The sequence below is a fragment of the Convolutriloba macropyga genome, chromosome 14, assembly GCF_964194025.1.
Source record: "Convolutriloba macropyga chromosome 14, txConMacr16.3, whole genome shotgun sequence".
NCBI lineage: Eukaryota > Metazoa > Xenacoelomorpha > Acoela > Convolutidae > Convolutriloba > Convolutriloba macropyga.
The window spans coordinates 27,521,193-27,533,596 of record NC_134481.1 but is presented as its reverse complement, the minus strand read 5'-3'; the positions used below and the strand labels follow the sequence as shown (position 1 = coordinate 27,533,596).

Here is a 12,404-nt window from a genome sequence, read left to right as displayed (position 1 = left end):
TTTTACATCAAATATTTTTCAAAACTTCAAACAAACAATAAGCTTTCAATTTGAAACAAAAACAAATTAACTAGAAACTAATCAGGAAGCTAGTTGCGCTTAATATTAGTGAGACCAAATCATAAGACGACAAATACATCAAATGCTAAAAATGGAAAGAACTCAAATGTTCACAAACAGTTTTTTCAAGACACAGTGTTGCATCATTAAAACTTTGAGACATCGGAAACCATAAAAAAACATTAAATTGACCGAAAACATTTGAATTTTCCACTTGCGTCTCTGTTACTTTTAGATGTCTTCCTTTCAAAGGGTCGGTACAAAAAAGACAAGAAAAAGAACCACAAGAATTGGCCCGTATCGAAAATGTACGAACATCTCATCAAAGAACATTTATAAGCTCTAAAGAAGTCAGTCGAAATGTAACCAACAGCGCAAATATTGTTTGGACCAACAGAAAGTTAATTTTACGAGGGCCATTAAATTAATAATACAGAAAATTGATTCGTTTCTGATAAAGCACATAAGGATAAAATGCTTAGGAATCAATGTACAGCTTAAAATATATCGTCCGATAAAATCTAAAAAGAAAAACAATAGTTTAGACATTTAAAGGATTTGATATGTCATAAGCAAAATGGAGCATAAAGTGTGTAGGCACAATTTTCTATGAACAATTCTCATGGCGTGAAGTTTTACAAGGTAATTAAAAGTTAGATCGTTTCTGACATCTTGCATACCAATTTTTTGGATCCTTCAAAAACTTTATCTAAAAATGTTTCTTCGTTTCTTTTTAAGGAAGCTCTTGGTGTTGTTTTATGTCTGATATCATAAAATTTGAATGACTTTTTCAAAAAATCAACCAAAAACCTATTGTTCTTTCTTATATCAAACGCTATTTTTTAACCTGTGATGGTTTGTCTCATAGCAGAGACAAATTAATTTCTTTAAGTTGGGAGATTATTGCAGAGTAAAACCATTAAGTGTTGCCGATTAAAAGATCGCTGCTGAGTGCAAGATCGTTGGTGATTCTACGATTGCCGATTCTGCAATCTTAGTTCATGGGAAAGAGTGCTTCAAATCGGACTTTCCTCATGCTTTTATTTTCATCACCTTTGAGCGATTATCATTACATTAGGCGATTGGAAATGTTCCTCTTCGGTATTTTGTTAGGGATATCTGAGCGATGTGGTATTAATGCATTTAGGTTAGAATTAAGAGCCATTTCAGCAAGTAAAATTGCTATATATCAGTGGTTAAGGTCTAGCGTTTTGAGCGCACTCTCTCAATTAAGAAAAGTAGGAAACTTTATGATTTTCTGAGCAGGTGAATAATAAATCAGTGAAGTATATAAATCATTATTCGTTAGAAAAGAAACAAAAATGTGCAGTTTTGTGGTTTTAGGGTTTCAGAATGCAGACATACATATCCACTGTTATGCAGTATGCCACATGTACTGGTAAGTACAGCAAAAGCGATTGTAGGGTTCCAGAACATCGGGTAGCAAAAGAAACAACAGAACATGTCGTCTCCACGTCCGCAGCGACGTCTAAAAGGCTAATGTCAAGTTGGGGAACGTCGATTTATATCTATTTTGTCGTAACAAGGTTGTCGTATCAGGTTGTTCTAAGAAACATTGAAACTAATTTAGTGACCACGGGGTTATAACAAAATTTGTGCATGCTGTTATACTCAAATTAAAGCTATTTGAAAAAACTTTGTCATTATAATGAGTGTTTGCCAATGCAGGTCTACTATCAATTAAGTAGCATATAAGTTCAACGTTGTATTCTTTTTAAGCGCCGGGCTCAAAAATTGTTGCAGCTCCTCGATTATATGCCCGCTTTGTTATGATCATTCCAAACAACAACCAATTCAACACTTAATTTAAAGCAATAGTTTTTTATTATTCGTCTGTTCTGTTTATGGCTCTTTCGAGGATCAAACCCAGAAAAATAACCTAATCCAAAAGATACAAATGATTCAAAGATCATAGCACCAAAACTCTAAGCAGTCTGTAATTATGAAATAACAATGTCTGCAAGCAGAAAGAAATATATTTCATAGATGTTAGACATCCAAGTACAACTTTCTGATTCTATCACAGTCTGAATCAGAGAAAATTCAGAGTCTGAAAAAAAGTCTGAATCAGACAAATTCAGGGCAACATGTGAATCAGTCTCTGAATCAGTACAGATAATGTTCTGAAATTCGTGCTGATTCAGTACTGAATTTGCCTTGGCTTTAGGTATGGGATTTCTGTTTGAATGAACATTTTATAACCTATGTTGATCTGTCTTTTATTTGGACTGTTTTTGATTAACGCAGTGTTGAGCCGTACAAGAGGCAGTTGAGTTTACGAAACAGTTTGCTATGAGAGCAGAGAACCTTGTATCAGAGGCGCCAAGTGCAGATGGTAATCTTTTTCAGCTTGTAGATGACGCTTTTAATTCTCAAACAATGAATATTAAATTTCAAAATAATTAATACACAAATTGTACAAAAATAATTCGAAATAGATGTTGAAATAATAGATCTTGAATCCTATGAGTCAACCAATGAGATGAGACCTTTATTTGTCAATTTGTTTTTTTCGACATGTGATGCCTCGTGTCCATCACTTAATAAAGGTTTTCTCTTGAATTAAAAGAGATTGTCAACGCACAACTGAACAGAATATTAACTAAAGCAGAACTGCAGTTAGCCATATTGCAGTCTGTAGATGAGTGCGTAAGTACCTGCTAGATTCAGTCGGGTGAGTCAATCGTTCGACGATTGCAATGTTAACAGAGGTAATATTTACATCAAGGGATTTTTACATATATACAACATAAAATGAAAATTTGAACATAATTGGGTACTGGTGTACCACATTTCCCCTCAAGGTTACAAAAGAGTTTTTTTAAAAGTTTTTTCACAATTCGTCGGGGTCTAGCTCTCTTTCGCCTTCGCCCTGTTGTGGAAGTTGAGCTTCTTCGTCCTGGTGTTGGTCAGTCTGCGACTCGTTGTATCGTCCTGTGTGATCGGGCCTGGTTGAAAGTTAGCTATACTTTTGAAGCTTTTGACTGGAAGGTTTGGCAGTGAATCGTCACTGGCTTTTTTGTTGGCTGGTGCTGCGTCGTGGCTTCTTGCCTTGTGTGAGATCCTGCATGTTGAGTTCTTCATGAGGATTGCAGTCTGAGTCCTCGCTGTCATCAAGGGGGTCCGGCACGGGGTTTCTCTCCTCTTCGTCCTCGGCCTCCTGCGATGAAGGGGACGTTTCCTTCTGTGGTCTCTTTGCGCTGCTTTTTCCTATCTTGCGTGATTGCACGTATTTTCTTTTAGGAGGTACCTTTGTGCGATTGACTTTTGATAACTTGGCAAGGCTTGAATTTGTGGGGGAATCGTGAGCTCTCTTCCGAATTGTCCGTCATCCTTGAGTTTTGCTTATTGCTCCTTTTTGGTGGAAGATCAAGGACCGCTGTAGTTTGCCGTGATGGTTAATTACTGTCTTCCTCGCTGCGAACTGAATGAGTGGGTCTCGTGGTTGTGCGGGCGTTTCGAAGAGGGTGACCTCTGACTTGTGGAGTACTGTATCGTCTTGGCCCGGGTACTTGATAGTCATGTTTGATCAAGAGGTTTTGACGAGCAGCGCGCCCTCAAGAATTGCCTCATAGACCTTGCAGCTGTTTCTTGCTTCTTGTTGAAGTGGTTTTCTTCCTGGCTAGTTGGAGTCCCTTGCTGATTGCGGCCATTGGTTCGAGCGGTGATTGGGATGTCATCCGGAATGTGCGTGGGATTTTACCTGTGTCCTTCATCGTGGCCGCTAACATTCTTTCTTCGGACTGACGAACTTCCTCAACACAATCCAGGCTCTCCTGCACCCAGCGTTCATCTGAGATCAATACATCCTCTCCCATGTGGAGTCAGTGTTGACTTCCAACAAAAGGATTTAGAGACTTTACTTATGTTAATAAATATAAACTAAAATACTCAACCCTGATTGGTTAAAATTATGGAAATATCTTTCCTTTTAATGTTTAACTGTTTAGCCGTTGGTAACACAACACGCTACCCCTTTAGTCGGTACCAGTCATACCTGATATAATAATAAAGTATATTTCTCTCTCTCTACTCCGCTCTTGTTTTAGTATTGAGATATACGTTAGACTTTAGCATTTCGGCCGGTGCACTGTCTACTGAAGCTCAGATAGAAGAGTAACAGACTAGAGATCTAGAACTTTAGTTAGTCAGGTAAGCCTTAAGATTTGACTATATTCTTGAGACACCATAAGACAGAAGTAGAGTAACCTCTCAAGGTAACCCTACCTCAGCACACGATTTACATGATGTCATCTAAATAATCAGGTTGAACATTCGGCCGTTTTAAAGTAATTTTATCTGGGGGCGATGTTAGATTAGTTATTGGTGTGTTAGCGGGTTGTCCGGAATGTGTTTCGAACGGGGATATATTGGTGGCCTTTACCCGACATATTCTTAACTCCTGGACATTTTGTCTTAGTGACTGTTTTATGTTGAAAGGGTTTTGCTTTGGATCCAGCTTGATGCATTCTAATTTGCGTTTCACAGTTTATACGAGTCTGTTGACGAGTCCTACTTTTCGGTGGTCGTTTGCAGGGGGAAAAATTATTTCGATATAGTTTCTATTGCAGAATTCTTTGATTAGGTTTCCTGTTTGGCATCTGGCCTAATCTATACCTATAGATCTAGGTACCCTTGTTTGGCAATTTTTTTAAAGAAACGTTCTAAGTTAGCATTAGCATTATTATAGAGTTTAAGGGTTGGAAATTTCCAGTATCGATCGATGCAGGCATGGAAGTATACTTCTCTTCCTTGGCCTTCTAACTTTGGTCCGCTGAAATCTATTTGGATTTCTTTATTAGGTGTGACGCATGGTGCAATTGGTTAATATTTTCTTTTTGGTATTATACTTTTAAGGTTCTTACCAAATTCGGTCCAAGGGCGGCACGTTTTTAATTTACTAATGAGGTCTCTATTAATGAAAGGCCGCCATAGTCTCTGCGCTAGTTCTGTCAATCCCCATATGCCTGGGTTGGTGGCATGTAGTACGTCGGTTACAGCTTCTTTCCTAGAATTTACGATCTTTAATCGATTGTCTAGGAGGATACACCTGTAGTTTACACTCAATCGATGCCAGTGTGTGTGGATTTGCCTGCTTACTGTCTTGCATCGGTGTTCATCTCCTTGAAAGATGCAGTCTCCTATCTAACATAAAACTGAGTCCCTATTCGTCATTGCAGCGATTAATTTGGCACTGAACACATCTTTGATGGCTTTCTTCCAGTGTAGATTTCATCTTTGTTTGGACTGAGGTAGGTGGAAAACGAGTGTGAACTTTTTGCTGGGATGTTTGGGGGATTGTTTTGAGATGTAATATGTTGAGGTTCCATTTTTGTTGAATTTGAATGCTTTGGTAGCAACTTTATTGAGTTAATAGGCAAGAGCGATTTTGCAATTGCTTGCTGTGTGAATTTTGGTCTCATTACGTCATCTTTCGTCACGCAATTTTCTAAGTTCGGTGTGTTTTGTTCTCCACGTAGGTTGTTAAGACTCTGTTTGTTAACTGTTTGTGTTTTTGTCGTATGACTTTGTGCTCCAAGCACTTTGATCGTGGAATCGTCCCGCGATTGTAGTTGTAATCTTCTCGGGCGGCCTCGTGGGCGTTTGATATTTGATCCCACGTTTGATGTCATGGAATCCTTGAACGGTTCAAGTTTTGTAATTTTTGTGGTCTCATTCGGTGTTTAATTACGTAGATCGTTAAAACAATAGCATCTATTTGTGCTTTTACATCATACATGCTAGTTGGCTTTGCTGCGCCGTGTCTAGATATATAATCTGTCAAACCAATCTTTGATCCTGGTATGTTTTCAATTTGAAAATGGAATGGGGTTAACCTATCGCACCAACGTGTTAAATTGATTTGATGAGCTTTTATTATACATTGTCTTTTCATACAGATAAAAGTATTCTGTGATAAGTTTGGAATGAAAAAATTGACCAGAGAGGTAGCGCTTAAAATGTGCGAGCGACCAAAATACAACTTATAACTCAAGTTCAAATATGCTGTTTTCTTATTCAACTTCTTGGAAACCCTGAAGCGTACGCAATTGTTTCCCACCCTTTGCTCGATTTTTGCTCGAGTACTGCTCCGAGTCCGGATCGTGAAGCATCCGCGAAGACTTGTTCTTCTTGTGCAATCGTAGTGTATATTTTCAGTTATGTTATTTATGTGTTGTTTTATGTTTCCAACTGCCGCTTGGTGTTTTTGGTTCCATACTTATTTGTTGCCATTTTTCAGTACTTCGCTAACAACTATGCATTGTATTGCAGGATTGGGAACAAGTTTAGTTAGGTGGTGAAAACTGCCTAAGAAGAACTTAAGTTGTTTGCATGTACTTGGCTCTTTTAAGATTTGTACAGCTTCTCTTTTACTAACTAGTGGTTTTATACCGTGTTGGTTCATTTGAAATCCTCACAATGCAATTTTGTTTTTCGCGAAATGATATTTTTCTAAATTTGTGATGAGATTTTTTTGTCTAGTTTTTTGAAGCATTTGAAGACTTGTTCTTTGTGTTTTTTTTCCTCCACCAGTGACTCTAATAATGTCGTCTATGAAACTGTGCGTTTTTTTGAGCCCCTTTAGAAGGTTGTCCATTGTTTTTTGGAATTTAGCTGGCATATATGTTATGCCATAAAATGCTGCTAAAAACAGGTATGGTCGGTGGCTTGACTCCCTTTTATATTGCGGTTGCATTGTTGTATGGTTGCTTCATATAGCCGTAGTTGGCTATATGCGTATCGTAGGTCGATGGTTAAAAAAGTACCTCGTTTTAATTCGATGAGTCCCAGATTGATTGTGCAAAATTGTCCATAAAGCATGGAGTCAGTGTTGACTTCCAACAAAAAGATTTAGAGAATTTATTTATGTTAATAAATATAAACTAAAATACTCAACCCTGATTGGTTGAAAATATGGAAATACCTTTCCTTTAAATGTTTATCTGTTTACCCGTAGGTAACACAACACGCTACCCCTTTAGTAGATACCAGTCATACCTGATATAATAATAAAGTATATTTCTCACTCTCTACTCCGCTCTTGTTTTAGTATTGAGATATACGTTAGACTTTAGCATTGCGGCCGGTGCACTGTCTACTGAAGCTCAGATAGAAGAGCAACAGACTAGAGATCTAGAACTTTAGTTAGTCAGGTAAGCCTTAAGATTTGACTATATTCTTGAGACACCATAAGACAGAAGTAGAGTAACCTCTCAAGGTAACCCTACCTCAGCACACGTCTTATCTGGTGCGACCAGTGCCGGACTATATTGAAATAACAAATTTTCATCTTTTATTCTCCATAACGGAAAAATTAACAATTGAACAAAACAATCTCTAGATCTAACATAACAATAGTAACAATGGCCAGTAGTTATCTACAACAAACAAATACTAACAATTTCTTAACACCGTTTACAATCTCTGATGATTGTCCGCTAGAAAACCGCGAGACAATACACAAAATACTAATAAATTTGAAGAATAACTTCTTCAAAGAAACAAAACATATACAACAAATCAATATTCATAGAAACCATCTAGCACATTATCTACCAGTAATACCACTGGGTAGAGACCAACTTAACAAACATTATATATTCACATTAACAGATGAAACAAGAAACAAGAAAACGTTTTATAATTTTCAAAATGAAACAAAATTATCAGATATGTTTAAAACATTCTTGAAACGACATGAAGATTCTCAAGACAGATCAAAAATAACAGCAATACCAAATACAACATACGAATTACTCCGAAACACAATCGGTTATTTGAACGAACAACAAAGACAAATACAGTCAGTAAACGATAGACTCAGAAATAATATATTAAGTTATAATAATTGGTTAACAAAAATTAATGAACTAAAAACAGAATTAAAAACAGCTACATTTGATATAATTCAAATCATCTCAGAGTGTACATTCCTATTTTGGTTAGATAATTTTGAACACATTAACGAAAAACGAATAGAGTTTGGAGAAGCATTTCACGAAGAGATTGAAAATCTAAATGAAGACTTTAGACACATCTGGGACGGTTAGTACTATTCACCACACTTCGAAAGTACATTAAAAGTATGTTCAGACAGTAAAAATTACATACAAGGACTAGAAGATTGTGTACAAATCACAGATCAAGGACAACTGGGTTCCTCATCGTTTAGCCTGTCAAAAAAACTTAAAACTACGTCAACACCAAAAGACGTTCAAATAAACACAAGTCTGCAAGCAAAACAAAAATCAACGATAAAACCAGACAAACCACCAACCTCAAAATTGTTTGAAAACCAACAAAATATTGTAGACGAAATATATATTTCCGATTCAGATGAGAAAGAAAAAGAAATAAAATTTGGGAATTGGATACCACCAACGGTAAATCAGAGAGTAAGGAAGAAAACTCAACAAACGATGAACCAAGACTATATTAGAAACAATACATATATAAGCTCACTAAACGAAAACAATGATAATCACGATTTACATTGGGAACAACAAACGTACAACTATAATGATCTAAAAGACGAAATCACAGAAAAAGTAACAGATCATACAAATAAATTAATAGACAATATAGAAAACAAATTTAGACAAATAAACGAAAACAGGGAAAGAAAACAAGATGAAGCATTACAATCAATGTTTAACAGATTCGAAAGAACGTTAAATGACATTAATATGCAATACAATACACGAACAGAAAACAGAAATGTAGAAGAAAATAATATACAAAACAACAGACACGAAATTAGAACACGAAGATCAACCCCAAGTACTACAAATTCAAATACAACAGAAGAAAGAGAAACAACGGTAACAGAACCTCCATTACCATTCTTTAAACAATTAACATCAATGAGTATAAACGAAGAACCACAAATTGAACAAAACATAAGTAGTGGTTCAGTACCAACGACAATAAGACCATTTGATGGCACAGATCCAGCAAATACTGTCGAAGAATATCTAAACAGTATAGTGGCAGCAATGATATTTAGCAGTGGCATAGAGCCAGTAAACAAACCAGGACACCACCAATGGAAAGTAAAAAGAGCAGCCTTAATATTACACACACTACAAGGTCCAGCTCAAAAATGGTATTCAACTCTTCCGAGTGAAACCAAATTGGATTGGGAAACATTTTGCAAAGAATTCTCAGATATGTACGACTCTGAAAAATCAAAACAACAAGCAAAAATAGTATTAAAGTAATTACAAAAACATACAAACGAATCATTACGGTCACTTGCTCTGAGAATAGAAACACTTGTCAAAACAGCATATTCACTATATACAGAAGATTATAGAAATAGTGTAATGAATCAAACAGTCATAAGATGTTTGGATAATGAACTAATAACGGCAACCTTGAAAAAACATGCAAACCATAAACAAACACCAAGAGAACCAGAAATGCCATTCGAAGCTCTAGTTGACAAAATAGATCAAATGGACTTAACAAGAACAATAACGAACAATCATAAACGATTATATGAAATTAACCAAACTATAAATAACATTAATGACGACTTAAAACAAATGAACATAGCTTGTAATAGTATAAACGACCTGAATCAAAACGACTTGGAACAATTTGAAGGAACGATCTGTAACGTTCTAAATGAAATAAATAACACATACGATAGAAAAAATTTTAAAGGAAGACCAAAATTTTCACTATTTTGTAGTTACTGTAGTTCACACGGTCACACAAAAGGCCGATGCTTTAAAAAGCTAAGACGAGAAAGCATACCAAGACCAAAAGAAAAATCATTTTATGATCACATGAGAAATAATCAAAATTTACCGAATAGAAGAATCGACTCTATCAATGTCAATGGAAGACAACTACCATCAACATCACCAGTGTACAACAGGTCAAGAAGCAGAACGCCATATAGACCACAATCAAGAAATAACTACAATAAAATGTCAAATTATCAAAGAAACAGTGACTCCAATAACAAATATAACAATAAAAATACAAGTTACAATAGAAACAATTTCAATAGAAGTAGAACAAACAGCTACAACAGAAACAATAAATATAATAGATATAATAATAGTAGATCAAGCTCAAGATACACAAATTGCAGTCAATCAAAACACCAATCACCGTATAACAAAAATAATAATAATAGTAATAATAATTATAACAGACAGAGATTTGATAGCAGAGATTCAAATAGAACTGATAGATACAGACAAAGATCAAATAGCAATAACAGACATTATTCAAACAATAACAAAAGAAATGATAAAAGAAATTCGTCACATCGAGAACAAAATAACAGACATCAATCAAAAGACGGAAGAACAGATGGAAACAAATATAACAATAATAACAATAAATGCAGAATAAATAATATTGAGACAGATAGACAAAACGAAGATCCACCTGGCATTGATGAATACGAATACACATCCGAATCATCAAATGAAGATCAAGAAATACTTGACAAATTTTACAACGCGAACGAAGACACATGCAATACTATAGTGAATGCACTAGAAAGTAACCCAACATGGATACTACCAATGTATCAGTGTAACAAATTCGAACAAGACTTTACAAAGCAAAAACCAGTATTGGAAATTGATTTTCTACTGGACTCTGGAGCAACATTAAACCTCTTATACGAAGACACCTGGAATGAAATAAAATACAACAACTCTGATATACATCTCGAACGAGCAAACAAAACACTAACAGCAGCAAATAATACAACCATAGAAATATTTGGAACAATAACATTAAATCTAACACCAGATAGAATATCAAACAACAGAAATAAAATACAACACAACTTTAAAATTCATTTTTATGTTACTCAAAGTAATCACAACATACTTGGAAATCCATTCTTCAAGGAACATATAGAAACAATAAATGTAAATACGAACAAATTAACAATAAACACTAACACAATTCTAGATAATGACATTACATTCTTCATGAACAGTACAAAAGGATACCCCTACTACTCTAGACTATATCCGATTTATAACAAAGAATCAATCTATCTCGAAAAAGAACAACATAGTTGCGTAACATTTCCGATACCCATCTTCAGACAAATGGAAAAGTCAAACGGAAAAACAATTTATAGTTCAAACTACTATTTCGAACCAATTAACAAGTATCACAATCTATCATTCATGGATATAAAAGTTCTTACAACAGAAAAAGAACACTTCATGGACATATTCTTAGTCAATAAAAATCAACACAAAATAACAATTAATGAAGGCTTAATTGGTTTTATGTATCAAAACATTACGTTCAAAAAACAGAACGAAGAAATGTATCAGACTAATTCCATAGACTTATTTACAGCATTATATCACTTAACATATGAAAATGAAATTGATATCAACGAAATACTAAACATACAAGACAATAAAAAAATTGAACAAGTAGCTACATTCGAAAGAAAACCAAATTTCAAATGCAATTTTAACATTAATAAATACACAGAATCAGAAAAAGAATTTATTCAAATGTTCGACTTTCAACATTCATACTTAACCCACATCGAATTTGAAAAAGTAGTAACAATCATATTAGACTACAGACAAGTCTACGCAACGACAAAATTTGACGTTGGAAAAACAAAAGTGAAGCTGAATCTACCTATAAAGAAAGATGCAATTTTCAAGAAACAAAGAATAGGCAAAGTACCAATACAGTTAAGAGAACGAATCCAGAAAATACTGGACGTACTAAAAAAGTGCGACATAATTGCACCAGTTAAGACGTGTTCTGAGCTTACCTTTATTAGGATACTTCTGGAACTGTCTTATGGTTGTCTCAAGAATAAGGTGTACTCTTAAGGCTTACCTGACTAACTAAAGTTCTAGATCTCTAGTCTGTTGCTCTTCTATCTGAGCTTCAGTAGACAGTGCACCGGCCTCAATGCTAAAGTCTAACGTATATCTCAATACTAAAACAAGAGCGGAGTAGAGAGTGAGAAATATACTTTATTATTATATCAGGTATGACTGGTATCTACTAAAGGGGTAGCGTGTTGTGTTACCTACGGGTAAACAGATAAACATTTAAAGGAAAGGTATTTCCATATTTTCAACCAATCAGGGTTGAGTATTTTAGTTTATATTTATTAACATAAATAAATTCTCTAAATCTTTTTGTTGGAAGTCAACACTGACTCCATGCTTTATGGACAATTTTGCACAATCAATCTGGGACTCATCGAATTAAAACGAGGTACTTTTTTAACCATCGACCTACGATACGCATATAGCCAACTACGGCTATATGAAGCAACCATACAACAATGCAACCGCAATATA

General features: G+C 35.1%; 1 protein-coding gene across 1 annotated transcript in view; it reads left to right on the top strand.

Moving 5' to 3' along the window:
* The window catches only part of LOC142353581 (alkaline phosphatase-like), a 91,977-nt gene extending 90,269 nt beyond the window's left edge, over positions 1 to 1,708 (top strand). The window contains exon 7 of the mRNA XM_075405862.1: positions 1,405 to 1,708. Within this exon, the coding sequence (XP_075261977.1) occupies positions 1,405 to 1,668 (264 nt within the window). The 3' untranslated portion in view covers positions 1,669 to 1,708. The remainder of the gene's footprint in view (positions 1 to 1,404) is intronic.
* Positions 1,709 to 12,404: the final 10,696 nt, after the last annotated feature.